The 14,130-nt window shown below is 41.6% G+C and overlaps 1 protein-coding gene across 1 annotated transcript in view; it reads left to right on the forward strand.

The window, feature by feature from the left end:
- Positions 1-12,710, forward strand: part of Ca5b (carbonic anhydrase 5B) — a 51,162-nt gene extending 38,452 nt beyond the window's left edge. The window contains exon 8 of the mRNA XM_048440632.3: positions 10,028-12,710. Coding sequence (XP_048296589.2) covers positions 10,028-10,207 — 180 coding nt within the window. The 3' untranslated portion in view covers positions 10,208-12,710. The remainder of the gene's footprint in view (positions 1-10,027) is intronic.
- Positions 12,711-14,130: the final 1,420 nt, after the last annotated feature.

A 14,130-nucleotide genomic window follows, 5' to 3' on the forward strand; every position in this document is an offset into this window, starting at 1 on the left:
ATGTAAAATCAAGACCCCGGTGAAGGGAATAAATAGTGAGCTGGAAATGTCAGAGCATTTATAATACTCAAGGGAATTCTGCAGTAAAAGCCCAGGAGACTTAACAATGACTATGAAGAAAACTGAATATTATTTAAACCCGTGGTCTATATTTGCTTAGAAAAATCAGTTGAAGTGATAATTACTATACCTATACACAAAGTCTTGTTTAGTTTACTACTAAAATGCAATGATATTTGCACATGGGTTTGGGATCTAGCCTAGTTCTGGGTTCAATCCCCTGTAACACCTCCCTATTCTCTCTCTCTCTCTCTCTCTCTCTCTCTCTCTCTCTCTCTCTCTCTCTCTCTCTCACACACACACACACACACACACACACTCCAAACAGATCATTTCTAATATTTTCTCATACTTGCTGTGTGGGATATATATTGATGACAAATCTTTTTCACAAGAAATAAACAAAACCTTCCAAACTTTTTATGAAGTCAGTATAACTGACACTACCAGCGATGGCCCTGCCAAAGTGAATTTGAGACTGATCAGAAAGGGAAAGAGGTAAAATACAATATTAGAAACAGAATCCAGCAGTGTATCAGAAGCAGAGGGATGGTTGTTACTGGTCCCAAACTCTCTTAACTGCTGAGCCAACCCCGAATGCTTGTTTATTATTATAGTAACAAAATTCATGGTATCAGTGACTCTACCTCAAGAAAAACATTAACATTGCCAGAATTTTGTGCTTCTTTATTTGGGCTTTTTGAGACAGGGGTTTCTCTGTATAGCCCTGACTGTCCTGAACTTGCTTTGTAGACCAGGCTGGGCTTAAACTCGCAGAGATCCACTCTACCTCCTGAGTGCTGGAATTAAAGGTATACACAACTATTGCCCAGCCAGACTCTTTTAAAAAAATGGTACTGAGAATTGAACCTAAAACCTAGTGAATGCTAGGCAATTAGTCTACCGCTTAGCCACATCCCTGGTCCTCATTTCTGCAGATTCTTAATGATAGCTGTAAAAGTCTTTAGTTTCATTTCTTGTTTTTTAAAATATGGTATCTAGCCCTGTCTGTTCTGGAACTCACTATGTAGACCAGGCTGGCCTCAAACTCCCAGGGATCCTCCTGTCTCAGGCTCCTGAGTTCTGGGATCAAAGGCATGTGCCCCTTTGCCCAGTTCTATTCTGTCCGTAATAATTTGTACTAAAATACAGATGAATAGAGACTTCCTTAACATGGTGATCTTAGTTTGACAGTAAATACAGGAGCTAGGGAGATGGCTCAGGACTTAAGAGCACTTGCTGCTCTGCCAGAGGCCAGGTGTTCAGGTCCAAGCAGGCATGTCAGACAGTTCGCGGCCACCTGTAACTTCAGGCTCAGGGCATTGAACGTCCTCTTCTGGTCCACACAGATAGCACACACAAGTAGCATACTCTTTTGCTCATAAATAAAAATAGAATAAAAAAATTAGAGAACAAATGCAGTCATCCATTGGTAACCGTGGAAGACTGACTCCAGAACCCCAAATATAGGAAGCATGCAGCTGCTCAAGTCCCTTATGTGGAATTGCATATGATTTTAACATTTGCATGTATCCTGCACACACCTTACAATATACTTTAAATCACCCGTATATTACTTTTTGATATTATATTGCCATACAGTAGAAATACTATGCAACTAGTCTTGCTACTGTATTGGTTAGGGAGTAATGCCAAGAAAAGCCTCTGTACATGGTCAATAGAAGCAGTTTCCTGGCTGGCCTAGAATTCACTGTGTAGACCAAACTGGCCTTGAAATTACAATGATCCTCTTGTTTCTGACTCCTGAGTACCAGCAGTATTTTTCTAATATTTATGTGGAACCCATGGATACAGAATAACAATAATTATGTTTTATATGGAAGTATTTTTTTGCGTCATGTAGCCCTACTCTAGCCTCCAACTCACAATGTAGCCAAAGATGACTTTGAACTCTTTTGATATTCCCTTCTCTATCTTACAAATGCTGGGATTATAGGTACACCTGAAAATAACTGTTACCATATTAAATGTTATATTAAATTATACTTTAGAATTATCTATATACTGTGCATGCCTACAGACCTTGCTGCTCAGGAGGCTGAGGCAGAAGGATTGTCTGAACCTAGCTGTTCAAAACTGGGCTGAGCAGTATATCAAGACTACTCCTCTCCCTTAAAAAATATGTTATAGAGCTGGGTATGTTGGCGCATGCCATTAATCCCAACACTAGTGACATCCTGTCTCAAAAACAAAAGACAGGAAACATTGTAGAAATGGCCCATATGATCAGACCAACAAATAAAGCTATGTGGGGAAAACAGTTAAAAATGCAAAAATAAAATAATTTAACAGTTGGTGCAGTATGTTAATATATAGAAATAAAGATATATATCAACTATATGTCAGTTAAAAGACATAATGACACAAAGATATAATTTAAAAAGTCATAGATATGATCAGCATAAAACTGAAAAAAATACACTTGAGCGGTTTGAACAAGGAATGCTAACCATAAAGCTTAAAAATCTTCCAGGACACAGAAAGAGACTTAATTAACTTCATTACTGGCCAGGAAGACAGACATCATAACGATGCTACTTTTCCCTAAGTTGTTGTATTTTCCATGAATTGTTTAGTCTCCATAATTTAATGCAACTCCAATAAACATGTCATTAGGACTTAAAGTGACCACATTACTTTGAAAAGGTTTTATTTTAAAAAAATATTTTGTGTATATGAATATTTGTATATGTATATCCCACATGTGTAACTAGTTTCCAAAGAGACCAGAAGAGGGTTTGGATATACTATGACTGGAGTTATGCATGGTTGTGAGTCTCCATGCATGTGCTGGGAACTGAATTCGGGTTCTCCACAAGAGCAGCAAGGGATCCTAACCACAGAACCATGTCTTCAGCCTCATTTCATTCTGTTTTTAAGTGTGTGTGTGTGTGTGTGTGTGTGTGTGTGTGTGCACTCACAAAGAAGCCAGAAAAGGGTGTCAGATCCACTTGAACTTGAATTAGAGGCTGAGTTGCTCAGCATGTGTGCTGGGAACTAAATTTGGATCTTCTGAAAAAATGACAAGCACCCTTAACCACTGAATCATCTCTCCAGCCCCCTAGACATAAATTTGAGTCAAAACAGACATGCATAAATAGCCAGGGAGATTTCTGAAAGAACAAAGAAGGAGTGATCAGATTCACAAAAGTATAGAGCTTTAAGAACTAAATGTCATGATACTGGCACAGGAATAGGACAAACAATCAAGAAAAGCAGTTAGAAATAGAAATAAAGCCAATAAAAGATATACAGAGAGAGAGAGAGAGAGACAGAGAGAGAGAGAGAGAGAGAGAGAGAGAGAGAGAGAGAGAGAGAAAAGGAGAGGAGAGGAGAGGAGAGGAGAGGAGAGGAGAGGAGAGGAGAGGAGAGGAGAGGAGAGGAGAAGAGAAGAGAAGAGAAGAGAAGAGAAGAGAAGAGAAGAGAAGAGAAGAGAAGAGGAGTGAAGAGGAGTGAGGAAGGAAGGAGGGGAAACTGGGAATGAATTAGCCTGGGTTCTTTTGAGTAGGGCTTCTTATGCTCATGTGCTTATGGGGGCTGAGAAGTCTTCTGGTTTGCTGTCCACTACTGAAGAACCAGCTTCAGCAGGTTAGAGAAACTGGAGAGATGAGAAATTGGCCACTTCTAAACATATACACAGGAGGTTTATCTGAGAGGGCAAAACTTAATTGTTCATTTTATTTTTCTCTTTCTTCTTCTGCCTCTTTATTTTTTTCTTATCCCTTTTATACCACCTAAGCCAAAAGTTTCTATGCAAGAAAAGATTACCTCACAACCACAATTACATATTTTCCAGAAACAAATTAAAATCTTTACACAGGAAGAAATCACATCATAATCAAAATTTACATGTGCTTTTTTTTTAGAAGCCAACAAGTAGTTACACATTTTTCTTTGTATTAATTTTCCTGCCATAACATCTTTATCCCAAAGCAATGATTTCTTCATTATTAGCAAAGGTCTAAGCAAGCCAGTGCATTGCAGCCAGTTTCTTTGTATTGGCACGCAGCTGTTTGAGGTTTCAGTGCAGCAGATTCCTACAATGCTTTAAACAAGAGGTCTAGATCACCATCTATTTTCCCTTACACACAATAGGGGCATTCACAGCTTTGTTTTTTCAAGGTGCACACCGGGGCTGTGATTAATTCTGTAAGCTACATGACCAGGGACCTCAGGCCTAACCCTGGGTGTGGGGACATAACTGCTTTCTTTGATCATCAGCCTGTTTGCCCACAGGCAGAGTTCATGGGTCTATAATGCACTGAAACTTCCTTATTGTTATTTTCCATCCTCGGCAAATCTCACTTCTAACAAAGGGGAAAGTGACTTCTAGCCTAATTTTGCCCTTTTTTGTATGTCTTATTACAGCAATTGGCAGACTAATCTAAACCGTTTCCCTAATCATCTTTTCTGTCTTAAGCACCTGTATCTTTAAATCATGGATCTAACCATTGCTCCTATAAAAAAAAATCATCCTCATTATGATCTGCAAGTAAAATGCTCAGTGAGGAGCAGGATTTTTCCCATGAAACAATCACACTATCCTAGGCACAGTGGGATCCTTTCACATGGTAGTCACACCATGCCCAACACACCAGGAACATGGCAGCAGCAAGCAGGAGAATGCACAGCAGAAGAAAGGGGCTTGCTGGGTGCAATCTCTCTCCAGCGTGTACCCAATGTAGCTTTGTTGTCTGGTGCGCTGTCGCTCAGAAGCTCCATTGCTGACTGCAGCTCCTCAGGCAGGTCCACCAACCATCTACAGCCTGAAGCTTACCTGCGAGGTGAGCTCCAGGGCCTGAGACCTGGAAAGCCAACAGTGAGCATTCTGGTCTAGGCTTCAAGGCCTGAGAACTAGGGGCTCCCAGTGCAGAGGCAGATTGGTGGCTCAGTTCAAAAGCAGTCATGGCAGGACTTGTAAAGACAGAAAAAAGGCAGGCGTGGTGGTGTTGCTAAAGCACAGAAAGGGAGACAAAACAATAGGAAAACAATCCACAACCAAAAAACATCAGGTGATCTCAGGTTACCCTTTCCTGTAACAGGATTAAGGCAGAGGCATCATCATTACAAGGCCAATTGAAATGGCCTGTTTGGGATTTCACTGTTAAATTTCTCTAATCTCTGTTTCTTAGAAAATTAGATAAACAATTAGTTTCCCCTTGGTCAAATGGAAGCCTATTGTGACTCCATCTTGATTTTTTTTTTCTGAGACAGGGTCTCACTATATATCCCTGGCCGACCTGGAACTCTTTGTGTAGACCAGACTGGTCTCACTTCACAGAGATCTGCCTGCCTCTGTCCTCTGTCTCTCTAGTGCTGGGATTGAGGAGCCACCACACCTAGCTTCTCCATTTGATCTTTAGGTTGGTCTATTGGGACCTAATACAGTCGGTTCTCTAGTTCCACACAAAGTAGGTGTTGTGGTACAGCCTGTAATACCAGCACTTGGGCGGTGGTCACTGAAAGATCGGGAGTTCAAGGCTACCCTCAGTTATATAGCAGTTCAAGGCCAGCGAGGCTATTTAAGACCCTTTCTCAAAACAAAAAGACAGTTATCGACAGCAAAGTTAACCCTTTACTTTTTTGTACTATTCAGTCTCTCCACAGTGGCTGACACCCTCATAAAAAAAAAAAAACCATCTGCTTTACTCAGTCCCCCAGTTCAAATCCTAACCTCTTGTGGGAAACACCCTCACAGACATACTTAGAAATAACAGTTAACGCAACTATCCGCACAGCCCCGGTCTCATTGATAGAGAAAATCAGCCTTTGCAAGAAGAAAGTTGGAAGTTCAAAAATGTGTTCAAGTGCATATGAGAATTTACTTTATGATGAACGAAGGTGGTACTGTTAATCCCACTAGTGGAGAATCAGAGCACTACCACAGTTTGAAGCCAAATTAGAAGCAAGCTTTAATGAAATACTGGCCGGGTGGATGGGATCTGGCCAGGTCCATACCCAGGTTCCTCAGGAAATGGCCCCGAATCAAGTATGGCAAGGGCTTAAGAAGGAAAACCATTGCAAAGTTCATTGCATTTGCCATGGGGGCCAATCGGGGGCAAGCATATATCCTGACATAGGTCCTGCCTACGGACCTCCCACATGTCCTCACGCACATCTGGTGCAGATGGGCCTAATACACTTGTTTAGGGGAATGAGAAACATGTGGCTTATTATCTTCCATAAGCAGTAGCCTCCAGCGTTTCAGGAAGTGTCTGTCCTTGCAGATCACAGGCATTTTTGTTTATTGGATCCCTAAAGCATAGTAATTAAAACTTAAAATGTAACTTTGACTCTCACAGCATCTCAACCCAGTGAAGAAAAAGGACAGGGCATTCTATAAAATACATTGTAAGGGCAATGCTTGGTGGTAAAAGGGAAGCTGGATTTAGCATTCAAACTTTACACAATATATTAAATGTACAAAATGGCATAATGGGAGCTGGGGATACAGCTCAGCGGTAAAGTGCTTCCCTAGCATACGCGAGGCCCCACATTTAACCCTCAGTACTGCGAAACAGGCAAGCAACATAAAAGTTCATAGAGAAATCCTTCCAGACTGCAAGCAGAATGGAGCTCTTTCAACTACAAAAGAAACCAGAGGTCTGAAGAAACACAAGCCCTCTAACTTGTGTTAGACTACATTTCAACATTTCTTACGAGGAAACTTACAAACATTAGGCAAAGTCCAGAGCTGGACTGCTCATGAGGTTGGCCTTTGTGACCTACACATTCAGTTTGCTATACTGCTATCCTTCATATTTAAAAACTGATAAAAAAAACTCTGAAAAGAAAACCAGAGGGTCAGTGGCCTTTGGAAGGAATTTCCAGTACAGTTTATAACATAGTATCCTAGTTTGCTTTCTGTTTTCTTGTGAAGGGAAGGATTTATTTCATTTTTACAGCTTACAGCCCCTTTTTAAGAGAAGCCAGGGCAGGAACTCAAGCAGGAACCAGAGAAATTGAAACAGGCGATGGAGGTGCACTGCTTACTGCTTGCTCTCCGTGACTTGCTCAGTCTGCTTTCTTAGAGCACCCGCCCAGAGGCGGCATCGCCCATAGTGGTCTGGGCTCTCCCAGATCAGTTATTAGTCAAGAAAATACCCCCCTCAAGATTTGCCTATGTGCTAATCTGACTCTAGTTTTTGTCAGGATGACAAAAAATACAACCCGTCTGCATAGATAATTCCGTAATTAAGGCAATGTTACCTGAGGATTTCTACATAGTTAATGGTTAATGGGGGAAGGAGAGACACTTTTCCTCAGTGGTGTAGCCACTGGTAAGGTGCCCATCCTCCTATAGGTGGCCCTAATCAATCTAAGTGGGTCATATAATGTTTTTTTAAAGACATGAAAAATTGGGAAGAGGGAAGTATTAGATTTTGGAGCACAGAGTAAAGAGACAGAAGGCGGGAAAGAGAGCAGAGTCTGACCCGATGTCATCTCAAAGGATGAGACTGTTTCTTTCAAACAGAAAAAAGACAGGCACTTTCCCATGGGGTAGAGGTTTTCTGTAGGGGAAAAGCTCGCTGGGACCCTTCATGGAGATTGGGGGCAGGGTTTGGGAATGAGGAAGTTGATGCAGCTTTAGGAGATTATGTGCAGGTCTGCAGACTCTCCTTCCTGAATTTGTTTGCCCAAGCCAGACAGATTTTTTGGGGAGATAAGCTGTTCAGCAAACATTCTCTTCTGGGTTGTGGCTGTCAGAGAAGGATGAGAACACAGACATCGGTAATTTCATGGAAATCCTGTTTTTACATCCAGGTCCTCTGTCATCTCAGACCCTGAAGCGTAGAAGAAAGTGAGGGACGGGGTCAGCAATGATTTCTTAACGGTTTAGTGTTGTTGGGGGGATCATTGTAAGGGAGAGAGAAAAAAGTGGGTTTTGTTTGGTTGGTTGTTTGTTTTTCCCAGGGTCTTTTGACTTTAGAGGTATCTTGATTCCTTGAGACTATATGGCTTTTTGGGATCTCTGATTCCAGGACTCTGAGGAGTTGGTAGTCCTCAGTCAGGAGGAGTTGAGTTATAGTCGAGGAGGTGAGGGCTTGAACTCCTTGCTGCAACAGATTAGAGAGGAATTTTAAAACATAAAGACTGAAAATTAGACCTAGAACCATCATAATAAGGGGCCTAATAAATGGGGCTATTCGTGTTATTCATGTACTCCAAGGGCTCCCAAAACCTGTCCAGCCTGATGGTGGCTATCTGGCTCGTGATTCTATTCTTTGACAGCTGATAAATTCACATAGAAACAATATTTCTTGACTAGCATAGCATAGCATAGCATAGCATAGCATAAATCCCTCCCTTCTACCATAATTAGATCTTTTTTTTTTTGAGACAGGGTTTCTCTGTAGCTTTGGAGCCTGTCCTGGAAACTAGCTCTTGTAGACCAGGCTGGCCTCGAACTCGCAGAGATCCACCTGCCTCTGCCTCCTGTGTTCTGGGATTAAAGGTGTGCACCACCACTGCTTGGCTTCCATAATGAGGTCTAGTCCCTGTGGCTGCCAGGGAGTCCATCTGAGGGTGGAGTTTTTGTTTTCTTCTCTTTTCCTTCTTTCCTTCCTTCCTTCTTTCCTTCCTTCCTTCTTTCCTTCCTTCCTTCCTTCCTTCCTTCCTTCCTTCCTCTCTTTTTTTTAAAGACTTGCTGGCAGTGGTGTCACGTGCCTTGGGAGGCAGAGAGAGAGAGGGCTCTCTGTGAGTTCAAGGTCAGCCTGGTCTTCGGAGAGAGTTTCAGGACAGCCAAAGCTACAAAGAGAAACCCTGTTTCAAAAAACAAACAAACAAAACCAAAACAAAACAATATAAATAAATAGATAAGTAAATATTCATGTATTTTGTCTGCATGCATGTCTGCACACCAGAAGAGGGCATCGGACCCCATGGGACTACTGCTGTAGACAGTCGTGAGCTGCCATGTGGATGCTGGGAATTGAACCCAGGACCTCCAGAAGAGCAGCCAGTGCTTTTAACCACTGAGCCATATCTTCAACCCCAAGTCTAGAGGGTTTTTTTTATGCTGTCCTGTACCCGTGTCAGATCAGCCTTGATTTGTTGAGTGAGTTGGTTATGTTGAACTTGTTGGAGTTAAAAGGCCATTGATCCCTGGCTCATAACCCCTGCCATAGTTTCTTAGGATGCCATCATTTTTGGTTTGGATAGGGGTGAGCTGATGGTTTGTTTTAAAAAGAATCAGTAAGATTGGAAGTGGGAGGTAACAGGGAAGAGAGTAGCAGTGAATAGGATCAAAATATATTATATATGTGTAAGAAAATTTCATAGTGAAACTCATTATTAGTAGTAATTAATGTAGGCTAATGAAGCATTTAAAATGTTACCTGTCATTTATAATCCTAATCACTGGTTATTTTCATACTCAGTATTGTTCATTATTTGGATAAATCCATCTGATCTTTTATTTTTATAATATATACAATTTTGTGACAAAATGGAACCATTTTGTACATACCACTTTTTTAGCTTTTTCTTTCCACTGACGTTCCTCAGAATCAAAGAGATGATGCAACTCACTTTTGGCAAACAGCTACTATGTGGGGACCAGGGCCTTTGTCCCTAATCTTCAGATCCCAAAAGCTTGGCTGGTTTCCCCCAATTTCTGCTGCTGTCACACAACCATGCCAACAACATGGCATTAAACTATTTGCCAAGTAGTGAAGACATCTCACCCAGAAATAGGTTCTCTTTCTGAATACAGTTAGAGACAAAGTATTGTAGAACTCTATAAGTGAGGGTAAGCCAGGTGTGCATGTCCGTAATCATAGCATTTAGGAGACAGAAACAGGTGGATCTCTGGGAGTTCAAAGCCAACCTGGTCTACGTAATGAGTTCTAAGTGAGACTCTGTCTCAAAACAAACAAAATGAAGGTAGTTTACCCATGTACTAAAGCTCGTTTATGATTGGTATTCTTTATGTTTTGGTTCCTAGCTTGAGCAGTTTCGAACCTTGCTTGTCACTTCGGAAGGGGAGAAAGAGAAAAGAATGGTGGACAACTTCCGCCCGCTGCAGCCACTGATGAACCGTACTGTTCGCTCGTCCTTCCGCCATGATTATGTGCTCAATATACAAGTGAAGCCCAAGCCAGCAGCCAACCAAGTCACCCCCTAAGATGTTCATATTTTAGACAGCATCTTCCTTTAATGTATATTCGCTTAAAATCTTAACTAGATTATTTTAAAATGCTGCATTTAATAATACTTATATGTATACATTTATGTTTCTTTCCTTCCATTTTTGTAACAACATTTTAAAATTCGTACCATTGTAAAGCAAAGACTTGGAGACAAAACAATTAAAAAAAAAACCATAACCAAATAACATCAGGTTACCTTAGGTTACCTTTCTTTGTGACAGGATTAAGGCGAAGGAATCTTCTTTACATCAATTGAAATGGCCAGTTAGGGATTTTGATGTTAAATTTCTCTGATCTCTGTTTCTCAGAAAGTCAAAGAAGGTTTAGTTTCTGCTTGGTAAAATGGAAGTTTATTGTAAATAATCCATCTTGATTTTTCTGTTTGGGCCCTAATACAGGAGTTTAACAAACCCACAGCAAGAGGTTCTTGTGAATTTTATTGACTGACATCAGTCTTTTGTTCAAACTGTTAAATTGTCTCATCTTACAGTATTGGTCCCAATCTTAGCTACCATCATTTGGAACTGGTGACCTCAAAGTGGCATTCAAAGGTTAGGTGTGCATTTATTGATTTCAGAGTATTTCATCTTTTTTTTAAGATAAGGTTTCTCTGTGTACCCCTGACTGTTCCATAACTTACTGGGAGGTGGTAGAACTGTAGAAGGTATGGCCTGACAGGAGGAAGTAGATCACTGAGAGTGTGTCTTTGGATTCGGGCTTTGCTCTGTCATGGTTGAGTTCTGTTACTTGTAAAAGGAATGGCGGGCTGCTTCCCACCGCCTGGCTAGCTCTCACTTATTAATTAGACGCCACTCTGTAAATGGAAGGAGCAGGCTGCGTTCCTGCCACCTGGCCCCGACCGCCTGGCTAGCTTTACCTGAAATAATCACGGAAACTGTATTCATTTAAACACTGCCTGGCCCATTATCTTTAGCCTCTTATTGGCTAACTCTTAAATATTGATCGAACCCATTTCTAATAATCTGTGTAGCACCACGAGGTGGTGGCTTACCGGGAAGATTCTAACTTGCATCCATCTTGGAGAGGAGAGCTATGGCATCTGCCTGACTCTGCTTTCTTTCTCCCAGCATTCTGTTCTGTCTACTCCGCCTATCTAAGCTGCTGTCCTATCAAAGGCCGAGGCAGTTTCTTTATCAACCAATGAAAGTAACACATAGATAGATGACCCTTCTCCATCATTTCCCCTTTTTCTGTTTACTGTAGAAATAAGGAACGGTGGGCTGCATTCCCACCCGGATCCCAGCTAGCTTACCCCAAAATAATTAAACGGAAACTATATTCATCTAAACACTGCCTGGCCCATTAGTTTCAGCCTCTTATTGGCTAACTCTCACATCTTGCTTTAACCCACATTTAGTAATCTGTGTAGCACCACGAGGTGCTGGCTTACCGGGAAAGATCCTAACCTGCGCCTGTCTCGGAGAGGAGAGTCATGGCGACTGCCTCACTGCCTTCTTCCTCCCAGCATTCTGTTCTGTTTACTCTGCCTACCTAATTTTCTGTCCTATCAAAGGGCCAAGGCAGTCTCTTTATTAACCAATGAAAGTAACACATAGACAGATGATCCTCCTCCATCAGTTGTGCTCTCTGTTTCCTGGTTGCTGAAGGGAATAGTTTTACTCCACCAAGCTCTTCTGCAGTGATGTACTGCTTCATTCCAGATCCAGACACATGGAACCACCATGGACTAGAACCTGTTAGACTTCAGACTAGGCTGCTGCTCAAGCCACAATACCTGCAATAGTCCCTCTCGTTTTGCTAGCCCACAGATACTGACAGGCAACCTATTGACACCAATTCTATGACTGTCTAACTAATGAACTCCCAGGGGTCTGATTTCTTACTTGAGGGATTTGCAGACTCAGAAACATCAATGATATATGGGTGGCTACCAATAGCACATACCACCCTCCTCATCCTCTCCCCTGTCATCTACTGGGGGATCAGAAAGTCTGGCTGAGGGCTCATGCTGCAAGCCTTTTCTACTTCCTCAGAGAGCTATAAGGAACCCCCACTCTGTCTCCTCTCTAGGACCTGATTTCAGAATCCCATCATGCTGTTTATTTGTCATGATTGGGGCCTGAAATCCTGAGTCCTGGTTATGTGGCTATTTGTCTGACTGCCCTTAGAATTAAAAAATTTGAATACATATTTTTTTAGCCCCAGCAATCTGTCTTAGTGCTCTCCTTACCTCCCATACCTAAGACTTTTAAAACATTAAGTCAAAAGAAATAACTTCCTTCTTTAAACTGTTCCTCTTCTTTCAATTATTCATTATAGTAACAAAAAGTCTAACATAAATGGATGGAGTGTTAGCATTGCAGGATGAAAACGTTCTAGAGACCGGTTGAATGTGAATATATTTAGCATTATTGAACTATATACTAACAAAGACTGAGGATGGCAAATACTAAAAACTGTTAATATGGAAGTAAAATAAATTAAGTTTTAAAGATAGTTTGGTGGTATACATACATATCTTGGGGATATCTCTTTTCTAAAGAAAAGTAGAAGCAGACTTTTGTGCATGTCTTGCAAAAGATGCTTAAAGTGATTAAAAGCAGGTGTGATGGTTAGTTCCCATGGTTAGCCTGACCCAACTTTGAATCACCTGGGAAGAGAATCTCATTGAGGAATTGTGTAGAGCAAATTAGCCTGTGCACATGTCTGTGGAGGAAACCTAGTGTACCGTGGGTGCCACCATTGCCTAGGCAAGGGATCCTGAATTGTGTAAAAGTGAAGAGCAAGCTGAGCATTAAGAAATGTGCATGCATTCCCTCTGCTCTGGACTGTGGCAGTGATGTGACTAGCTCTCTCAAGTTCCTGTCAGCTTCACTTCCCCACAATGATGAACTGTAGCCTGGAATTGCGAACTAAAATAGACCCTTCCTCCTCTAAGTTATTGGTCAGAGCGCTTTATTACAGCAACAGAAATGAAACTAAAGCATTATGTAAGGTAGAGGGACATGGCTCAGTTGGTAAAAGTGTATAAGCCTAACGTAGGAGTTCTGACCCCAGGAACTTACATTAACACACACACACACACACACACACACACACACACACACACACACACACCAGGTGCAATAGTGTGCATCTGTAATTTCAGCACTCTTACTGGGGGATGGAAGAAAGAAACAGAATTTCTCCAAAGCTCACAGGCCAGCTAATCAACTCCCCAAAATTGTCCTCCAGCATCTACATGCAAGCTGTGCCACACACACCTGCACTCATTTACACACTCCAGAGAAAGAGAAAGGGGGGATAAAAGGAAATGGGGGTGTTTTTCAGTAGTACAGTGTTTTGCCTAGCATGTACAAGGCCGTAGGTTCAATTCACATCTCCACAAAAATAAGCGTCTTGAAAAATAATTCTGTTAACTTAATAAAATTCATGTATACCAAATTCTGTTTTTTCCCCAAAGGGCAAACACAAAAAGTTTCTTTTCCAGGGTACACGAGGTCCCCCAGCCTCTTACACACTTCTTATGGACACTGTATAGCGGCAACTCTTCCAGATTGGAATAAGAACCAACGTAAAGAATAACTGAGTTGCCTTTATTTATATCACAGAGAGACAAATCTGTCCGTCCTTCCCTCCTCATTCCCTCCCCCTTCCTCAATCCTTTCTGTTGAACATAATAAATTAGGTAATGGTAAAACAGCAGGTGTTAGTCGAGAAAGGAAGCTGACACACTTCTCCTGAGAAGATGCATTATGGGAGAGAGGGCCTTCAGGTGAGAAGCAGAAAATTGATAGAAACAATGCAATCTATGGAGATCTGAACATGTCAGGGCCTTAGAGGAAAGGAGAGGTGTCCCAGGTAGGTTATGTTGCTGTCGTGAAACACCAGACCAAAAGCAACACAAGGAGGAAGG

Source organism: Myodes glareolus, chromosome X (genome assembly GCF_982192425.1).
Source record: "Myodes glareolus chromosome X, mMyoGla1.1, whole genome shotgun sequence".
NCBI lineage: Eukaryota > Metazoa > Chordata > Mammalia > Rodentia > Cricetidae > Myodes > Myodes glareolus.